General features: G+C 38.7%; 1 protein-coding gene across 13 annotated transcripts in view; it reads left to right on the forward strand.

Moving 5' to 3' along the window:
• Window positions 1-21,921, forward strand: part of SYNE2 (spectrin repeat containing nuclear envelope protein 2) — a 244,648-nt gene that overhangs the window by 174,151 nt on the left and 48,576 nt on the right. For all 13 annotated transcript variants that reach the window (XM_083350942.1, XM_083350953.1, XM_083350943.1 and 10 more), the window contains 12 exons: window positions 1,835-1,996; window positions 2,478-2,609; window positions 3,761-3,957; window positions 4,993-5,125; window positions 6,739-6,921; window positions 10,708-10,851; window positions 12,138-12,314; window positions 13,027-13,182; window positions 16,117-16,266; window positions 18,237-18,407; window positions 19,188-19,321; window positions 20,631-20,823. In XM_083350942.1, coding sequence (XP_083207068.1) covers window positions 1,835-1,996; window positions 2,478-2,609; window positions 3,761-3,957; window positions 4,993-5,125; window positions 6,739-6,921; window positions 10,708-10,851; window positions 12,138-12,314; window positions 13,027-13,182; window positions 16,117-16,266; window positions 18,237-18,407; window positions 19,188-19,321; window positions 20,631-20,823 — 1,932 coding nt within the window. The remainder of the gene's footprint in view (window positions 1-1,834; window positions 1,997-2,477; window positions 2,610-3,760; window positions 3,958-4,992; window positions 5,126-6,738; window positions 6,922-10,707; window positions 10,852-12,137; window positions 12,315-13,026; window positions 13,183-16,116; window positions 16,267-18,236; window positions 18,408-19,187; window positions 19,322-20,630; window positions 20,824-21,921) is intronic.

Consider the following 21,921-nt stretch of genomic DNA (forward strand, 5'->3'; position numbering starts at 1 on the left):
AGGCTGAGCTCCACCACCTGTTTGTTGGATCCGTGCCCCTCCTGGCTGGTTTCCGCGGCCCGGGAGGAGACACGAGGCTGGTTCCAGGCAGTAATAACTGGTTCTTTGAAGGAGGGTGTCTTCCCCGCTGCCTTGAAGGAGGCGGTGGTGAGACCCCTCCTCAAAAAGCCTGTCCTGGACCCGGCTGTTTTAAATAATTATCGTCCAGTCTCCAACCTTCGCTTTTTGGCGAAGGTTGTTGAGAGTGTGGTGGCGCATCAGCTTCCTCTGTTCCTGGAGGAAACTGATTATCTGGACCCATACCAATCGGGTTTTAGGCCCGGTCACAGCACAGAGACGGCACTGGTCGTGCTGGTGAATGATCTGTGGCGGGCTCGGGACAGGGGTTGTTCCTCTGTCCTAGTCCTATTTGATCTCTCAGTGGCTTTTGATACCATCGACCATGGTATCCTACTGTGGCGTCTCAGGGGGTTGGGAGTGGGAGGCACCATTTTTCGGTGGTTCTCCTCCTATTTCCTGGGCCACTCGCAGTCGGTGTTGACGGGAGGGCAGAGGTCCACCCCGAGGCCTCTCATTTGTGGAGTTCCTCAGGGGTCGGTTCTCTCGCCCCTCCTGTTCAACATCTATATGAAGCAGCTGGGTGAGATCATTTGTGGTTTCGGGGTGGGGTATCAGTACGCTGATGATACCCAACTTTTTCTTTCCACCCCGAACCAACCCAGCGATGCCCTCGCTGTGATGTCTCGTTGCCTGGAGGCGGTCCAGGTCTGGATGGGGAGAAACAGGCTTCATCTCAATCCTGCCAAGACTGAGTGGCTGTGCATATTGGCATCTCAGTTTAACTAGACCATTCCACCTTTAATGATGGGGGGTGAGGTGTTACCCCCCATTGATAGGGCTCACAACTTGGGCATCCTCCTTGACTCCCGGCTCAATTTTGAAGACCATGTAGGAGCCGTGACCAGGGGGGCTTTTGTCCAGGTTCAGCTGGTGCGCCAGTTGCGACCCTACCTGGACCAAGATGCCCTACGCACAGTCACTCATGCGCTCGTGACCTCCCGATTGGACTACTGCAACGCTCTCTACATGGGGCTGCCCTTGAGGACCACTCGGAGGCTTCAGCTGGTGCAGAATGCGGCCACGCGAGTTGTGATGGGGGTTTCCCGATACTCCCATGTAATACCTCTACTCCGCGAGCTGCATTGGCTTCCGGTTGCCCTCCGGGTGAGATTCAAGGTGCTGGTGATGACCTATAAAGCCCTAAATGGCTTGGGTCCGGGATATCTGAGGGAACACCTGCTGCCGGCATCAAGTTCCCTTCGTCCAGTGCGCTCCCACAGGGAGGGTCTGCTCAGGGTGCCGCCGGTAAAAGATTGCCGGCGGATAACACCTAGGGGGAGAGCCTTCTCAGTGGGGGCGCCTGCCCTCTGGAACCAGCTGCCAGTGGAGCTCAGGACTGCCCCCGACCTCCGTTCATTCCGCCAGGACCTGAAGACCTGGCTCTTCGAGCTCTGGCCCAGGCTGAGAATTTTAATTTTAATTTTAATTGGGGGTTTTACTTTTTTTCAGGGATTGATGTAATTGTTTTAATTGTTTTTAACTTTTGTATTTCTTGTTTTAAATACCCTGTAAACCGCCCTGCGACCTTCGGGAAAGGGCGGTATATAAATCTAAATAAATAAATAAATAAATAAATAAATAAATAAATAAATAAATAAATAAGAAACATTTTAACTTTATTTATGGTCTTACAAAACAAATGTGTTCTTTTTTGAATAATTATTTTGCAGATATAATTATCTGTACCTATGCTCCTTTTCTTTTTTGAACATAGAGCTTTTTCCGTAAACTGAATGGCCATATGCTTCTTGTACAAAAAATGGCAGATTCAATATTACAAAACAGGGAGAAATACTGGAAGGATATGGTAGAAAAGATCAAATCTTTGGAAGAACAAGCTATTGAACATGGAACCCATTTGGAAAAACTTTTACAGGTCAGAGAATAAAATGAAACAATGTGAAATAGGTTCAGACAAGTCTGTTCCATTCAGCTTCTAACACAGAGGTTGAGTGCGAGTACATTAATTTTTTTAAAAAAATTACATTTATTAGGAATTTATCCAACCTCAAAACTGGTTTGATATTCTATAGCACAAGACTTTGAGCTGACTCAGCAGGGCTCTTTTTACACCTCAATGAGTGATAAAATTAAAAAAATGTACTTGTATACCCATTAAGTAATCTATCATGTTGAGATTCAAGGTCATATTTGTAATGGAAGAATAGAATACATTTGTTTATGATGGATACAGCAGCCTTCCCAATTTGGCACCTTTATGATATATCAGACCATAACTCCCATCACCCCCCAGCCAGTATAAATTTGTAAATTGATTGAAGAAAATTATTTTATACATTTATAATGTTTACTACTTAATTTTTTGGGATCTACTAACAACATTCTTCATCTTACAGGACTGGATAGCATTTGATGAAAGCTACGTTTCATTGTGCCAAAAGCTGGAGGCACTTTCGCCCACAGTGCCTTTTGTGGCTTTAGTGGAAGAGACAGAAGAAAGAGCAATGGAAAGAATTCAGCTCCTTCAGGTAATGACTTTACTCTAACTTCTGTAATTTCCATTGTAACTATAGTTGTTATTGAATGATACACAGTATAAGAGCTAAATAAGGCGATCAAACCGGTCAGTCCTAGAGGAGATCAACCCTGACTGCTCTTTAGAAGGCCAGATCCTGAAGCTAAAACTCAAATACTTTGGCCACCTAATGAGAAGGAAGGACTCACTGGAGAAGAGCCTAATGCTGGGAAAGATCGAGGGGAATAGAAGAAGGGGACGACAGAGAATGAGGTGGCTGGATGGAGTCACTGAAGCAGTAGGCGTGAACTTAAATGGACTCCAGAAGATGGTAGAAGACAGGAAGGCCTGGAGGAATGTTGTCCATAGGGTCGCGATGGGTCGGACACGACTTCGCAGCTAACAACAACAAATAAGAGCTAAATATTTGAATAATGTTTCCTCATTTTGTAATTAAGGAATTGAAGGCTAAATACGTCTTTAGAAACTTTACTTTGTCATTTCATGTAGTTCCATTTAAGAAGGCCGTTGACAAGCTGGAATATGTCTTGTGGACAGCATCAAGATGATTATGGGCTGGGAGGAATGGTTAGATATGTTTGGCCTGAAGAGGAAAAGACTGGAGAGTTGTCTTTTAATTTCTGAAGTGCTGTCATGTGGCAAATGGTACAGAGTTGTTAAAGAAGGCAAGACAAAAGAGGTTTAAATGGACATTAGAACAATTTTTTTGATGGAGGGAACTATTCAGTAGTGGAATAAAAACTGGTGGTCTCTGCTGGAGGTTTTTGAACTGATTCTGGATGGCCAGAGATCAAGCTTGATGTCATAATATAATCCTGCACTGGGCTGTAGGGTGGTTTAGACTTTAGAGCAGGGGTGTCAAACTGCCGGCCCACGGGCTGGACGTGTCATACAGTTCCTTCTTGAGAAGGTGAAAAAAAATCTAAATAGAATAAAATAAAGAAAGATATGGGAGAGATCATTTTTTCCCAATTAATGCTCATGCAGAGAATTATAAAATTGCAATTATAAAAATGTGTTGATTGCCAAATTTGATTAAATGAACACTGAATCATAAATAGATTTGCCTTTTGTGGAAATGGAAATAAATTAGTAATAATGTGATCTGTTACTTTTCATTTATAATTTTATATAATTTCTTAGGAAATCAAAAAGAACATTGAAGGGGAGCAAGCTCGATATTATCAAATAGTGAAAGAAGGGAAGAATTTGACAGAACTTCTGAGCTGCCCTGAATTGCAATCCAAGATTGAGAAGCTAGAACATCAGTGGCTGTCTTTTTCCCAAAGAGTTGACCATGAACTACAAAGACTTGAGACATTGCACAAACTCTTGTCCAGGTAGGAATTACGTTTCCTTGCTTTTGAAGGTCAGCTTCCCTCACCTGGTATGCTCAATTCACATAATTCCCTAGCAATCATGTTCAAAATCTGAAAATGACAAGTTGGGAAGAGTAGACCAGTTCTAAAAAACCCCCACATAATAATAAACAATACAGTAAATAAATACTAAATATAAAATGGCTACCAAGCACCTAACATCAACGAGACTCATACTTAGATGGCCCCTAATGTTTGGGAAAAGAGCCAGGTATTAAGAGTTTTCCTTAAGATGAGAGGAATTAGGCCTTGTCATATATTGTGGGGGGGGGGAATCATTCCAGAGAATGGGGCAACCACAGAAAAAGAACATTTCCTAAGTCCCATAGGATGACAACATTTAAAAAAAAGAATATGGAGCATGGCCTCCCTGTGGGAGTATGTTCTTGACAGAAGGCAATCCTTCAAGTAATCTAACCTTATGCCATCCGGAGCTTTGTAAATAATAAGCAGCACCTTGAATCATACCCTGAAGCCTATCATAAGACAGTGCAGTTTGTGGAGTATGGTGTTATATAGACTTAGAGAGATGTGCCCATAACTACTCATGCTGTTGCATTCTGGGCCAGTTGAAGCTTTCAGATAGCTATAGCCCAGTCAGAAGGTTATCAAGGTGAATAAACATAACCAGGACCTTCTGTCCATGATTGGGTACAACTGGCATAGAAGAATATTTGATGTTACTCCGTTTGTTAACAGATACCATATAGGAAGTTGATTTCTTTTTCTTTAAAAAAGAAACAGAGGAGAAGTAACCAAAGTTATCTAAAGAGCGAGGAGAGGGTAAACATTTCATATTTTCATTGCTCTCATATAGGACTAGCAAACCTATGCTCCTCCAGATATAGCCCCCAAATTCCATCTGCCAGGATGCTCATTAATTTCTACTGATTATTAACTGTCTTATAAGTTGCCAGCCAGAAACATGGTTGTTTGAGAAGCCTGCAGTGACATTGATTCTAGTTCCTGATTTGTTTTCTTTTGTTTTTCCTGAAGTTACAACAAAGACTCAAAGGAGCTCAGTGTCTGGTTGGAATCTGCTGAGCAAAATGTGAACTATTGGAAGGAGCAGTCTCTCAATGCATCTCAGGACCAGAACATTGTCAGGAACCATATTCAGAGTTTGCTTGTAAGTTAGACAGTGTTTGTGGTAGCAGAGACTGATGTAAAAATATGAGGATAGTCTTTCCATCTAATCTTGTACATTGCCCCCAGTACAGGCCAACCATCTCTCTAATCTAGAGAGCTCAATGCCTATTAGTCAAAGATTTTTTATTTTATTTTACGTTTTGTTGCTTGGAGCCATTAATAAACATACTGTATTCTCTATGTATTTATCTAATGCTATTTTGTGAGCCCATCTTCAAACTCATTATACTTTTCTAATCAGTCTCACAGGATAAAGCCTGGTTCACTGCATGACACTCAAAAGGCTAGAATTACAAACTATACTAATGTGATTTGTTTAGCGTGGTTTGTTAATGTTTGGTGAATAACTCTATTGTATTTTATGGTAATAAATTACAGTGCAAAATCATGATTTGTTACTGACTATAGTTGTGACTTTGGTATGCATATTTTGGTATGCAGAGATGAAGGAATTATTTATAATTTTCTTACTTATTCCTGATTTGGTATTACAGAATGTCTCGCACAAACCTCTAATTAAATCACAAAGATGCAAGGCAAATGAGAGAAAATAAAGGGAAACTTTTCCAAGTCAGCCATAATTATTTGCCAGTCTGACTGTTCAAAAAATTGAGCTTAAAACAAACATTGGCTTAATGTGATATTTGAATGTAGCCTCAAAGCCCTATTTACTGAGTCAAGCCTTCTACGGTTTTCTCCAACGCCCCTCCCCCCACCACTGTTACGTTTACAGATAGCAGGTGGATTCTGTTTTATGTAGCTGGTTGTGTCATTCACAACCAGAATATGGGAATGAGTTATATTGTAATCCAGGGGTATCAAACTCAATTTCATTGAGGGCCACATCAGCATTGCGGTTGCCCTCAAGGGGCTGGGTGGGTGTGGCCTGGGTGGGTGTGGCCTACTGGGTGGGCATGGCTAGAGTGTGTATGGCCTACTGGGTGGGCGTGGCCAGCTCTACATCGTTCACATCAAGGTTGCCTATGGGGGCCTGGGCAGAAGTGGGACAGATCTGAGGGTCTCTGGCAGAAGGAGGGTCTCTGGGCCAGGGCCAGGGCAGTGGGGGCTGTTCCCTCACTGTTTCCAGGATGGCTTTGCTGGCCACATGAAACCACTTCGCGGGCCGGATCCGGCCCCCAGGCCTTGTGTTTGACATGTCTGTTGTAATCTATCCAGACAAGAATCATTTATGAATTTAATCTCTAAGTATAATTACTGCTGTTACATTTTTATGTTTTAGCCCTCATTCTTGCAATTATCTTTGACTTTGTCATCTGAATGACTTTCTCATATCGCTTCCATTTGGTCCCTGCTATCATTAGTCACCTATCTGTCCAGAAGGCAAACAAAAATATCATATGTAAATGGCAAATGTCAATACAGAAAGTTTGAACCTGGGTCTAATTGACCTAAGTGTACTTTTCCATCTAAACCTTTAGCACTGTTTTTGGGTGCTCTAAAATGGAAAAAAAATGAAAAAAGGAGAACAATATTTTATCTCAGTTTAAAATCATTTCATAATTTAATATAGTTAACAAACTTTCTTAACATTTTTATGCACACCATATTTTATGATTTTGTACGATTCTTCAGGAATTCTTTAAAGAAGTCGATGATAAATCTTCCTTGAAATCTTCGGTCATAAGTAGTGGAAATCAGCTGTTGCTTATTAAGGAATCTGATGATGCAAACTTGCGCTCAGCTTTGGCAGAGTATGAGCAGAGATGGAGTGACCTTATTGTTCAATTACCAAGCATCCAAGAGAAGTTTCACCAGGTAAAAAGTAATTCATCAGCAAAGCTACTAGGCATGAATAACTTTGAAGACTGCCATACTTACTAATTGCATATTGCTGAACATTACATATCTCTGCTATTTCTGTTTAAAAAGTCTTATCTATCTCCTTTATCTATGGTGAATCCATCATTGTGAAGTATTAAATACTATCTTTGTTGCTATACTTGCTTGTGATGCTGATTACAAGCATTTGTATAAAACTCAGGGATGTTGATCCACAATTGCCCCACTAAAAAGTTTGATTGAAATTGCCAAATATTGTTTTTATCTTTGACTTGAAATAGCAAATGTCTCAGCAGTTTAAAACATACTAAATAACCCATAATCCCTTCAATCATCATTTCAGAGATATTTCCTTGCCAGACTTCTCAATGTCTTCAGTAATGATAGATTGCCTTCACTGGCAAGTTCTTAAAAAGTCAGGAAGATATTCAGAGATGTATCTGCCTTGAAAGTAGTCCATGATGAATGGTATTGCACAGTCAAACTGCAGCAGCTGAACAGCAGGAAATGCTTTATGACATTTGGCATTATATCCTAAAGTGTTTTATGAAGATTTTTATGTCATAAAATGTTTAACAAAATTAGCCCAATTTCAATTTCATGGGAGTCATGGGTTCTGGGTTTTAGACACATTCTGTAAGTTAGTCCATGAACCTTGTTTCAATAATTGTTACCTACAGTGCATTATTTGGCCCAGTTAAAAATTACACATAGGAGAGTTTCGCATATGATTCAGATATAGTTGTGGGTGAAGAAGGTAAGATGATAGATAGGTAGGTAGGTAGGTAGATAGATAGATAGATAGATAGATAGATAGACAGACAGACAGACAGACAGACAGACAGACAGACAGACAGACAGACAACCTTTATTGTCATTTTTTACTGTGGGCACAATGGTACAGATTAAAAATGAAATTTAGTTGCTTGTTCTGAAAGATGACACGTGCATCATAATGTTGTCATGTGAGTGACATTTCTTTTACATTTAAATGCTTCAGACATGATGATTTCATGACATAAATGCATTATTTCCACAATAATATGATGATACAGAATTTATTTTGACATCATTGTAGCTTGTTACAGATACCACTGTGTATTTGTAAACTTTGTACCCCCTTTTTAACTTGTGAACACTAAACTCCTCTCTACCCATTCATGCTTATACCTCTGAGCTCTTAAGATGTCGATTAAAGTCAAGAAATCCACCACTCCTCACAGTGCTTAAGCTGCTGGCCGAACATCAGAGCACTATACAAAAGTGGATGGAAGCATGGAGTAGCTATACCTCCCAAGATATTTCTGAGCATATTAATCCTAATAGTATACCTCCAGGATTTAATCTACCCCGACAGATATGGGTGACATACAATCGAATTAGAATGACTCATGGGGTGTGTGCCGATTCTCTGTATAAAGTTGCAAGAAAAAGTATGTGAACCCTTTGGGATTACGTGGAGTTTTGCATGAATTGGCCATAAAATGCGCTCTAAACGTCATGTAAGTCACAACAATAGAAAAACACAGTCTGCTTAAAATAATACTACACAAACATTAACTGTTGTCATGTTTTAATTGAACATAAGATGGAAACATTCACAGTGCAGGGTGGAAAAAGTATGTGAACCCCTAGCCTAATGACTTCTCCAAGAGCTAATTGGAGCCAGGAGTGAGCCAACCTTGACTCCAATCAGTGTGATGATATTGGATGTGTTGCTGACAGCTGTCCTGCCCTTTAAAAACACACCTGTTTTGGGTTTACTGGTCTCAAGAAGCACTGTCTGATGTGAACCATGCCTCGCAGAAAAGAGCTCTCAGAAGACCTACGATCAAGAATTGTTGACTTGCATGAAGCTGGAAAGGGTTACAAAAGTATCTCCAAAAGCCTTGATGTTCATGTGTAAGACAGACTGTCTACAAATGGAGAAAGTTTAGCACTGTTGCTACTCTCCCTAGGCGTGGTCGTCCTGTAAAAATGACTGCAAGAGCACAGCGCATAATGCTTAATGAGGTAAAGAAGAATCCTAGAGTGTCAGCTAAAGACCTACAGAAATCTCTGGCACATGGTAACATTTTTGTTGACACATCTACAATAAGGAAAACATTAAACAAGAATGGAGTACATGGGAGGACACCACAGAGGAAGCCATTGCTGTCCAAAAAAAAAATATTGCAGCACGTTTGAAGTTTGCAAAAGAGAACCTGGATGTTCCACAGCACTACTGGCAAAATATACTGTGGACAGATGAAACCAAAATTGAGTTATTTGGGAAAAACACACAACACTATCTGTGGAGAAAAAAAGGCACAGCACACCAACATGAAAACCTCATCCCCATTGTAAAACATAGCGGAGGGAGCATCATGGTTTGGGGCTGCTTTGCTGCCTCAGGGCCTGGACGGATTGTTGTCATTGATGGGAAAATGAATTCCAGAGTTTATCAGGACATTTTGCAGGAAAACGTACGACCATCTGTCAGCCAACTGAAGCTCCGCAGAGGATGGGTGATGCAACAGGACAATGACCCAAAGCATACAAGTAATTCAACAAAACAATGGCTTCAACAGAACAGAATACGCCTTCTGGAGTGGCCCAGTCAAAGTCCTGACCTCAACCCGATTGAAATGCTGTGGCATGACCTTAAGAGAGCGATTCACACCAGACATCCCAAGAATATTGCTACACTGAAACAGTTTTGTGAAGAGGAGTGGTCCAAAATTACTCCAGATCGTTGTGCAGGTCTGATCTGCAACTACAGGAAACGTTTGGTTGAGGTTATTGCTGCCAAAGGAGGGTCAACCAGTTATTAAGTCCAAAGGTTCACATACTTTTTCCACCCTGCACTGTGAATGTTTCCATCTTATGTTCAGTTAAAACATGACAACAGCTAATGTTTGTGTAGTATTATTTTAAGCAGACTGTGTTTTTCTATTGTTGTGACTTACATGACGTTTAGAGCGCATTTTATGGCCAATTCATGTAAAACTCCACGTAATCCCAAAGGGTTCACATACTTTTTCTTGCAACTGTAAATGGGGAAAGACACCTTCAGCACAATGTGATTGCAGGGCTCCCCGACAGACTATCCAACATATAGTGAAGGAATGCACTAATAGAAGATACCCAGGAGATTTTAAGGACTTCCTCTGCGTAACAATGGCAGCTACTGACTGGATCTCCAAACTCGACATTAAACTCTGAAATGTTATTTCTGTTTTCCTCTTAGGTTTTATAATTGCTTCTTTTTTAAAAAAAATTGTTTTAACTGTTCTAACTTGTAAATATGAAGTGCTTTTAATTCTGTGTGTGACCAGCCATATGCTAAATAAATAAATAAATATGCTAAGAATAAAGTGAACTGAGCTGAAGGGGATGTCTAGGCCACAGTAAAAAATGACTGAGAATGAGATAAAAATCTGGAGCATTTCTGACTTGTATATATTCTTCTGCAGACAAGGTTGACTACTGTTAGCTCTAATATTGTTACATAATAATAGGGGTAGGCTGATGCTTCTATACCAACAATCTAGTCACTGGCTTATTTTTAGAAACCCTAGAGCAAGAGTGTTCTGTCTTTTTACCAATACACTGATCAGGGAGACGAAAGAGGCAGAGGTTGCACTAAATAAGAGAAAAGTGAGTGCTTCCATTTCCAATAACCTACAATACTCAACAGAGTGCCCAAAAGGAATATCTTAGAAAATACATTGAATTTTGTTCCTGAAAAAAAACAAGTATAATGGTGTAATTTTCTAACAGCTCCAGATGGCAAAATTGCCATCTTATGAAGCCATCACAGAACTGAATGCCTGGATGAATTGCATTGATCAGCAAAGAAGAGATGAGGTTGCAATTAATTTGCAAAGTTCCGCTAGCTTGAAAGGCCTTCTTAGGAGGTACAAGGTAAGTGAGACACTATACGTTCATGATGTCTAGAAATGGTTTCATTTCCTTTGGGCAGAAAATAAAATGCATCCAAATAAGGAATCATACTATGTGGTCTGTTTGAGTCAACTGAGATCAAGAGAAAGGAATCTAAAATAATATTCTCTATATCCTTAGGGAGTGAGTACATATCCTTGCATCATCAATTTGGTCTACTATGTAGAGTCAATTGTGTGTGCTGGGGTCTCTCTATATAAATTCCATCTGCCTGCCTGCCTGTCTGTCTGTCTGCCTATCCATCCATCCATCCATTCATCCATCCATACAAACATCCATACATCCATCTATCCATCCATCCATCCATCCTTGTCTACTTCAACTTCTTATTTTCCCCTTACCTATCATCCTACCTCACTGGGTGTCCAGATAGCAATTAGTAGGTGTCCGTCAGATTTATCTGTATGAGTTTGTGGGAAGGTGAGATATTAATATTCGTATGTCAAATATTTATTCATTTCCAAGACAGATTGATATGCAGTAGGTAAAATCAGACTTCCAAATATCTGGAATCTCTATGCAATGTTTTTGAGTTTTCTTTCCACTTCTAGAGGTCTATTATACAGTTAACCTGTGGTAAGATAGGGGCCTATACATCTGTCAAAATGTTGTTAGTTTTTCTTTCACAGAAGGCTTTTGAGCCTTTCATTTTGTCTATGTGACCAAATGCTTTTTTCTTTTGGAGATTTTCTTTATTTTATTCACTAATATTATCATGCAAATAAAGCTAAACAGGTAGTGCTTACACTGTCACACAATTATTTGTCAGTGTCTTTAAATGGTATCGTTGTTTTATGATCAGATATAAGAGGAAAAGAGAAGAAGAAGAAAGCACACTTAAGCATACTTACAAAATCCTTATAGGAATCTTGTCTCTCAGAGAGGAGATTGCATCCAACAATATATTGGCAGCAATATAGAAAACTTTGCCTTTGCTTCTCCCAGGATGTTTTTTTTTTAAACTGAACTCACAATCTCTTCCTAATTTGATGCCTTTATAGATGTATTGTACTACAACTTTCATCGCCCCCACCAAAATGATCATTATAGGGAGTTACACTTTTTAAGTGCCCATGATCATTATGCTCTTTAACTATGAGCAAGGGACTTGGCCATACAATTATGAGTTATTATAACTCTGTGCATCTATCCTGTTGTCACAGCAGAAACAGTTATAAAGGAACAAAGCTGTATTTGCTGCATAGAAAACATGCTTTTTTTGACAGAGTTGTATATTACTTTTCTAGGAATATGTGATGGAAATGAACTTTAAACAATGGATAGTTGATTATGTGAACCAGTCACTACTACAGTTGACACCTTGTGATGTTGAAAGCAAGCGTTACGAGAGGACGTCATTTGCAGAATGTCTCGGGGAATTGAATATGAATTGGCACCATTTGCAAGGGACTTTGAATGAAAAGGTTTGAATGTCCTTTAAAACCTTTTGCAGAGAATTTGAGTCAACTTCAGATGTGCCTAGTGGAAGATCACCCATCCACTACAGCTTCATTGCTTTGTTCTCTGTGCTGCAGAGAACTCTTCAGAATGGGAGTGGGGTCCTACTTGGAAAGACTGCAGGTGGAGAAATCAGGTCCATGCAAGTCATCTCCACCCAATTTGTGATTTGCCTACATTCACTGCTGCTCACCGGACAGAAGTCTTATCGTGGTGGCCTTCCTGTCCCATCTGCAAGGTCTGATGCTGTTCAGATCTGCATCATTGATTAGGTAGCAAACAAGGCAGCACGAACGAAAGCAAATATAGATTTAGTTCTCATTTTCCTTCTCTAATCCATAGACCTCAGTAAGCCTACCTTATACCTATTTTGGTTTATGTTGTCCTACTGTCTCAGCAGCCAGCCAAAGGATAGGGATAATACAGTGACAACACAACCATGTTCTCTTTACATTTCCAATTAAGTACAGTAGATTGATCCTTAAAGTTGCTATTTGTAGGTGGTCTGAAGCTTTCTTCTGTTATATCTGAGTCCAGAAACTCTGCTGCAACAATAAACTAAAATATGAGGTGCTTTCTAGAAAATGAGGATAATATTCTTCTCTGCTTATCGCCATAAACTAAAAACATGTCTCCTTCCTTAATTTTGCAAATAATTACAAATTGTCCTCTATACAGATAAAGGAGTTGGAGCACATTTTGGAATCTGTTGTTAAAAATGAAAACAAAGCACAATCCTTGGGCAGCTGGCTAGAAGCACAAAGCAGAAGGCTAGAACATTTGAAGAACCCAGCAAGTTCTCTTCTTGCACAGGGCACATTAAAAGACTGCAAGGTAAATGTACATTATTTCATGACATTTGAAATGTCAAATTAATTTTGTTGATGATCTTCAACAGTTTAATCCTATCTGTCTTCCTATATGTTCAGGACAATATATGCGAATTTATCCTTCAAATTAAAAAAATAACACAATAATTGTCCACAACCATTAATAAATGCAGTCCATTCAAATATGACCTAATAAAAACAGGTCACAATGGAAAACAAAGGAGGGAAATAAACTCAACAGGTCTGCTCATACAGATGGATCTATAGAATGGTCCCTCCGGGAGACAGTTTGGTGTAGAAAAAAAATCTAAAAAATAATTTTGTAGAACTGCCTATCAAAAGGGTCTGTCCTGTTTTTCCACCTGATGTAGCTGTAAATTGCATGTGCCAGGGAAAAGATGCAGGAAATGGAACTTCTTTCTCCTGGGGCCTTCCTCAGCTTCCAGTAGAATTAGTTAGGGTCTCTTTTTGACTCAGATGGAACTGGAGGGCAGATGGATTTACAGAATCATCTTGTTCCACATGTTCTTTAAGCTCCTGAATGGAGTTATACAGAGGTTTGTAGAAGAACTAGTATGCTGCTAATACATTATTCTGTTTCTTTTATATCTGAGAATGTAATGATATAAAAAGAGACCTACTGGATCAGACAAAAGACCAGTTTTGTGTTTCACATTCTGGCTGGGCAGAAGCATATACAAAAGTCCCAAATTCCCATGACTATTGCAAATACTGGGTGTAATCTAGACTCTTCAAGAATAGTAACTATTGATGGCCGTACCTTGAATGAATTTGTTTTAACCTCCTTTAGGTTGGTGGCTGTCACATCATCCTAGTCCAGTAGCTTATCTTGTATATTACATTGGCTTTCTCTGAGCAGCTCTGTGGCTCATTGACGAAACCACAGAGAGATTCTCATAGCAAAACCTGGAGCAAAAATTCTTTTGACCCTAATACATCTAGAGCAGACATGTCAAACTCGCGACCTCACGTGACGTCGCATGACATATCAGAACTTTTTCCCATTGCCGGCAATGGGATGGGCGCGGTTTCTCCATGACGCTCCGGCCTGCGGGCTGGCAGTTTGACACCCCTGATCTAGAGGATACCATGTTGAGGAAGATTGTGTTATTCTCAAATTAATAGTGGCAAATCATATTTGCTATGTCTTTCTTGACTCCTTCCTCTTACAAGGTGCAACATTTATTTTTTGCTTTATTGCTATGGTTACCCCATTCCTCTACTATAGTCAAACTGAAAAGTAACAGTAATTTTGCTATTTATTCTCTGCAATGTTTTATTGAGCTCTGGAGCATCTTCATTTTTCTAGCTGAGAGATGGAGATTCATTCCAACTAGCCAGTAAGAAGCTTTGTAAATAAATAAGAGACAGATTGAAACTCTCTTAGTGAGCAGGTACACACACCAGGGGATAGAAGAAGGGAAACCGAGATGTTAAATAAAACCAAGAAGAATTTTTCAAGATTTTGGAAGAAAACTTCAAAAATGAACAAGAGATATTTCCCCACCTCAAACTTAGCCACATTTATAAATAAGCATACAGTATATATCACAGTTTATATTTAAAAAAGTAAGATCATGGCCTACGTGAATTACTTAATTTGGATTTTGTACTTAATTTACATAAAAGATACTGGTGCCTCTGATTGGGGGGACAAGTATCATGCAAACATTCTTCTAATATTATTCTTTGCTCATAAAATTATGCACGTAGCTTTTCTAACTTAGATTTCCTAATGCCAGATGAAATCAAAAGATATCTAAACTTTGCAGATGGAGATCCCTGCCTTAAATATCTCTAATGACACCAGTGTTTTTTTAGTTTGCTCATAAGTTATCTTCATGCAAATTTGATTATTATAATAAAATACTAAATAATAAAAGCGTGATTGTGACAATATAAGGAGCTTATTACAATGAATTAATAGTCACCTAAGTGGCAGTTAAGTTGCACTTTGAAACTAAACCTCCCCTTCCCCTGGATTTCGTATATGCTGAGCTGTCTATATCTAATCTGGGAAAATATTGGAGCCAAAGATAAATAAGAATTTTGAAACACTGTTCAGTATGAAAAAGGCAAATTCCATGTTAGGGATCATTTGGGAAAAGATTGAAAATAAAATTGGTAATGCTGAAATTCCTTTATACAAATGCACAATCTGTCTCCATTTGGAACACTGTGTATGCATTTGGAAAGGATATAAAATTGGAAAAAAGTACAGAAAAGGACAAGCTAAGTTATTGATGGCCTACCTTATGACAAAACACTGCCTGGAACTCTTCAGGTTAGAAAAAGATGCTAAGACAGGAGGTATATGATCAATGTGTACAAAGCCTAAAGAAAGTGGGTAAGTAAACAAAACTTGTCTCTTTCTCAACCTATCCAATGAAACAGACTGGAAAAGATTTAGAACAGGCAAAAGAGAGCATTTATTGATGCAATGCATTATTAATCTGTAGAATTACATGGTATTGACCCGGTATGTTACACAGTTTTAATGGTGGATTGGATACATACACACATACATACATACCTTTATATCTATATCTATATATCTACTGTATATCTCCATACCTTTATACCTGTCTGGCTGGCTGATCAGCGTGTCTCCAAATGCAAAATGTAGGGGACAGTGATAGAAAAGAGGTATGTCTTCATCTCCTGTTTATAAGATATCTGGCTAGCAACTGAGAAATAAAAGACTGGACTACTATGAGACTTGTTTTGATCCAATTGGACTATGCCTATGTTGTTCTTAAGTATTTAAGAAAAACTTGTCTTCCATTTAATTTACCATACTGCTTGGCGTTGATCTTTAGAAAATATGCCCTATTATATTCTAATGTTAAATGTTGATTTTTTTTCCCCCTAAATTGTACTTAAAGAATAATATCTTTCTCTTATGACTATTTATCAGGTGTTAGAATATCAGCTTCCTATGAAGTCTAAGGAAGTGGATCAACTGCAAAATAATCCCACAGCTTTAGAGGATTGTGCTGGTTCTGCCAAGAAAATAGTGTTCACAACCACCAGTTTGGATGAAATGAGAATTAGCATTATCAATCAGGTTGTTATTTTGATTTTTGGCTATGAAGAAGAATTAGTGGCTTCTTAAATGTCACCCAGTGATTTCTTTCCAAGCTAGGATTTGAAACCATTATACATGAGGATAGGGTCCTTGAAGGCAACATGAGATATCTATGTTCTGAAAATATGTATAAAGAAAACAAAAATAGATAAGTACAATGTATAGTTTGGATTGAAGACTCTCAGGTTTTTGTGTGCAGTTCAGTCTTTTGTATGAATAGTTCTGCTGCCTGTCTGCAATCATTTGGATTCAAAAGTATCGCCCACTCTTTCTTCATTTTAGACTTCCACTTATATCTTATATCTGAAATGCTCTCTTCTACTTAAATAAACCTCTGTTTAAGAGAAAGTTAATATGCAAATGTTTATAGATGATTGCAGATGTTGTTATAGTGGGTCTGAAAGAAAAAGGGTATTTCCTTTGCTAATAGTTAAAAGCAGTTTTCCTACCCACTCACATGTCCAGAATTGAGAGGGTGATTTTCTTTTAAGATTGTTAGAAATTAAAACTATGATATTTTCTGTGAAATATATGTCTTATCCTACTAGATCTCAGAAATTTAAATTAATCAAGAAGTCAACTTAGATGACCTAACATAGAAGCTTGAAATATGTTGCATTTTACCATCTTTTCTCCTTTAGTGATTAGGCAGAAATTAACCAACAATAAATGGGAGCCAGGGAAGATCCATTTCTCCTCAGAAACTGGGACTTAAATATATTTTCCCTAATACTGTAAAAGAACATCAGTTATTTTTATTGTGATCAAAGACCAACCAGTACAGTCTAATAGTGAAGTTAATGATATGTCATCATGAATAGCTGCTACTGATTGTTTATCTTCCATAAAAGTGCCTGATTGTTTTGGCATTTCTTAGTTGATGGAGGGCAGTGAATTCCACAAGATTATTATAGATTGTCTGGGGAAAAAAAAAAGACTTGATCCTCCTATTAGTTCATTGGATGACCTGAGGTTCCAGTAGAACTAAAAGACTGAAGGAGTAAATGCTATGCTCATCTTCTGTATTCCATATCTGATTTTAAAAGCTTTTAGAATAATAGGCCAATAAGTAAATAACAAAACTTCTGTGGCTATTGGATATTTTTGACAGATGTCTAAATTTATAAGTTTTGACATGTCCTAAACGTCAGTCTTTACTGAGATCTCAGTTCCAAGAGAACATAATCCACTACGGACCTTCTGTTACTGGAAAAGTCAAAAGATAACAGATTTTGTCTAGCACATCATGAAATGTGAAAAGCATTATAAAATCAGACTATTTGCACTTGGGCTATCCTGGCAAAAGTGAAATATGAAACCCAGATTATGTCTCCAAATTCAGCCATTAATTCATTATACTTGGTATAATAACTGCCAAAGTTCTGTAGAAGCTGCTTAGCTGCAGATAGTTTATAACAAATCTTTGAAATAATAGAAACCCAGGCCTGTTTAATAGAAATTTTCAGCTTTTACGGAACAAGAACTTGCAGCTGAGTTGTCTGTTCCTTCTGCAGTTTAAAACTCTGTAGGCATTTCTGAATTTGTGAGTTTTCCTGCTGAGATGTCAGCATTCAAGAGAGTGAAACCAGTGCATTTATTCCTATACGTCTTCCTCTAACCAAGCATGCTGGAATGAACTCTACAAGCACAACAGGACTTTGTCCTCAAATTAAATTGATAATGAAAATTATTCTAATACTTCAGTCTCTTATACAGATCCGTGATTTTTTCCCTTGAACATTTTATTTGAAGCATGTACTAGTACTCCTGAAACCATTTATATATTACATTATTAAATAAATACTTAGAGGGTTTTTTTATCCAGCGTGTATTAGAAAGAAAATGATGTAATAAAAAAACAACAGGGGGTGTCTCTTGAGCAGTTTTCAAATGTCCTAGTAAGTAATTTCATATACATCCTTTTTAAGCACAGGCTTGTATGTTTGCAGGTTGCACAGCTAAAGTCTTCTACAGAGTCTGCTTTAGAGTGCTGGAAGAGTTATGATGAAGCTTGGGATGAAATCAGGCTGATGCTTGCAAATGCTGTGTATTGCCTGGAGCATAGCAAGAATCCTTTCATTACAGTGATCTCACTGAAAAAGCAAGTGGAAGATCTCCAGGTATGTTTCACAAAGACCAGTGTGTTGAACTCCATGGTTCCACAATATTCCTTCTTTAAAATAAGGAGCTACTCTAGATATTAGTGCCAAATGAGTATGTGGCACATGATTGAATCATAACAGATATCCTGGGCCCATATGCTGTTCCTCCCACATACTGTATTTCTCCAGTTTGAAATGAAATAGCAGGTTGATTTATGCAAGCCCTAAAAACCAGAGAATGAACATCAAGAACAAATCCTGGTGCTTGATCCTGCTTGGTGTAGAAAGCATAAATCATGATTTTACAGATGAAATATATCAACCAACTACAATTTCCTCCAACTTGGAAAAAGAGAAAATGATGTACAATAAGCAATATGAGAGGGAGCATGAACAGGATCCTTCAGGGTTTATCTGTAGAGAGCTCTGGAAAATTAATCTGTAATGAAAATTGTACTCCCATTAGTCTGAGGACTATCAGCACATATTCTTTGTAAAAAGTTAGTGAGTTTTCTCGCTATGTTTCTAAGCCCAAAAGGCTCAGGAGGTGAGAGGATCTTTCTGTTTTCCAAGCCTCCTGAAAGGAAGAGTGAGTCTGGAAGATGCCACCCCACACACCTTTTGCCAATCTAGAAAAGCATGTTTGCCTATGGCAACCTTGTCACAACCCACATCCTGCTAAATTGGTGAAAATATGCTGTTTTAGAAGGATGGATATAAGGTAGTGTAGTGTACCAATAGCCATCTCCTTAAGCATCATCACATTTGTAACTAATTAAGTGGTATTTCTTTCCACAGTCTCTTCAAGATAAAGCTGAGGAAAACAAAGAAATCTGGGCTAGGTTCCAGACTGCTGCTGATAACCTGAAGAAAGTGTGTGATCCCTCATTCTCGGAGATTATTGAACAAAAACACAAAGAGGCATGCACAAGGTACAATACTTTTTTTTTTCCTTTCACCATTTAGAAGTTTGACTTCAAAAAATTATTTCTGGCAAATACAATTGCAGTTATTGCCGGCAGACATAAGATACTGCTTAATTTATATAGGAGATCATTAGGATGGTTTTAAATTGGTCATCCTTACCTTTTAGGGACAAAGTGATTGTGTGAATTGCTTTCATTTGCTCTGCACATTGGACACTGTTGTACTGATCACAGCTATTTATCTAATTTTTTGCAATATTTTTTGCAATAATAGCCTTCCTGGTCAGAAAAATAAGAAAATGTAAGAAAAAAAAAGAGTATCTGGTGGTACCTTAAACTAAGGATTTAGTCTACTACCATTGCTTTAATTCCAAATAGAAATATGAAAAAGATTGCAAAAGAAGTTTCAGAGTTGCCGATCTCACTCATTTTCTGTGGCACAAGTAAATTCAGTCAATTCACACCATACCACTCAAAGTATCTGGCGTGCACTTAGTCGCTTGCTCCCAGTTCCAACCAATACCTTGGATTGTACCCAGAAGTAAATTAGATGCTCTGAGTAGAGATAAATGCCATTGAAAGCTGCCCAGAATTCAAGAAATAGCAGAACACTGTTCTTGGCCTCGCCAGAAGTTTATGCTCAAACACAACCAGTGTGGTTTCAGTCCCATACCCAAACTTAAAGCCAGACTGAAAATGGTCCTGATAATCATTTTTCTTCAGGGTTCTATGCAACCGAAGCTCCACCAACCTCTCAACGATCTGCTTCAAGAAGAGAAGGTTGCAGACAGATTGAATATTGTTCAGTTAAAGAAAAGGTGCACCACTGACTCCTTTAAGATGGGCACACCACACCAACCCTCTCATGAGACAGCTTGTTGATAAGCTGAGAGTTGAGAAAATCCTCTTTGGAACTATCATTGGGTTCAGGAGGCAAGAGCTGCAACAGTGTTGGTTGGGTTTCCTGCACAAGACTGGTAGGGTGGGAAGAAATCCTGTGCTTGTTCCACCATTGCCTCCAATTTGACCAGAAGCATCATAGGAGAAATGGGAAAGACATTGGGGGCAGGAAAAATGTATCTCCCTTGGAAATGGAAGTTTCTCTCTGAAAGGCATTCTTCCTGCAAAGAGACCTTACAGCTTATTTGAGTTTAAGTAGAAATATTTTCAACCTCCAGAACAAATTGCTTAATTCTATCATTACAAACAAATCAGAGGGTTTTGTTTTCTAATATACTAATATATACTAAAATACTAATAATGCTGAGTAAATTGCTTGCTCTTGTATTTCATTTTTACATCTTTATTTTTATAGGTGGTTATTGATAAACAAAAATATTGAAGAGGAACTACAAAAGGCTCACACACATTTGCATTTGTGGGAATTCCATACAGAGGTTTCAGCAAAACTAGACAAATTCGAAGAGCAGTGTGATTCCCAGTTGATGTCTGATACACTTTCAAGCTGCACAAGGGATTTTCTTAAGGAGATGGCAGAGAATATAAAAGTAAGAATGGAAGACTATAAGAAGAAGCCAATGCTCCTTTTCCCCTGACTTGAAAAAGAGGCCAGTAAGATTGCTGCCCTCACACAACGGCAGGAACAGCAGTGTCCGCTTTTTGGGGGAGGAGTGAGGAGCAGGGAAGGAGAGTCTTCACCTTCTCTGCTGCCTCCCTCTTATGTCCCTCCCAGGTCTGAGTCCCTTGCTGCCTGCTCATCACAGATATCAAGTTAGCACCAGTGTAATCTCTATAACTTTTGAGACTGCAACAATGCTCTCCAACATTCATGGTGGTAAAGACAGACTGATGTAGATGGCAGAGGTTGTTGGTAGGAATATCTACCTTGTAGGTATCCCCCAGCAGGTTAATGTTTTACTGGAACCAAAAAAGAGAAAACTTTGGCTCTGCTCTCTCCAGCAGCCACAAGAGGCATTCAGTCCTGTTCTGTAGCAGCCAGTTGGAGTCCTGGAGCTCATTGACCCCACCCAAGTGCCTCTTCCATGAAAATCAAAAATTTGCATACAGAAATTGTACTTTTTCCACTGAAAACCTGCTTTCCTGCCAGCTATCTTAAGGCTAAAGTTAGGGAGTTTCTAATCCAGCCTTCTATGTTTCAAAGTAACCAGCTAGTTGCATTTGTAAAGCTAACAGGTTTAGAGGATTTTCCCAGCGTATACCTAAACCTGACTGTCCATAGGTACCAAATATCTTAATTTGAAATTTATTGGAATGTTGTTTGTTGCTTTGTTTCAACAGCAAAACAGGCCCCCAAACAGGATTTGATCAAAACTGAAGCTTCCATTTGTCCTGTAGACTTCCCCCAGGCAATTTAAATTTTTATATGAAGAATTCTATCCAGGAAGATCACAAATCACAGCTTACTATCCTTTTGTGGTCTTATTTTGTTATTAACTTTGCAAAACTGTAAATTCACTTTTGGGATACAAAATACCACTCACCCATCACCAGCACTACCCTCAGTCAAATACTGATGATATTAAAGCATGGTGAAGGAAACAAAACCCATTTGTTTGTTATTAAAAATCTTCATTATAATTTATCTCTACAAGGTGATTCAAAGAAAATTAAAGCTCAACAACAAA

This window comes from Vipera ursinii (assembly GCF_947247035.1).
Source record: "Vipera ursinii genome assembly, chromosome: 1".
Lineage (NCBI taxonomy): Eukaryota > Metazoa > Chordata > Lepidosauria > Squamata > Viperidae > Vipera > Vipera ursinii.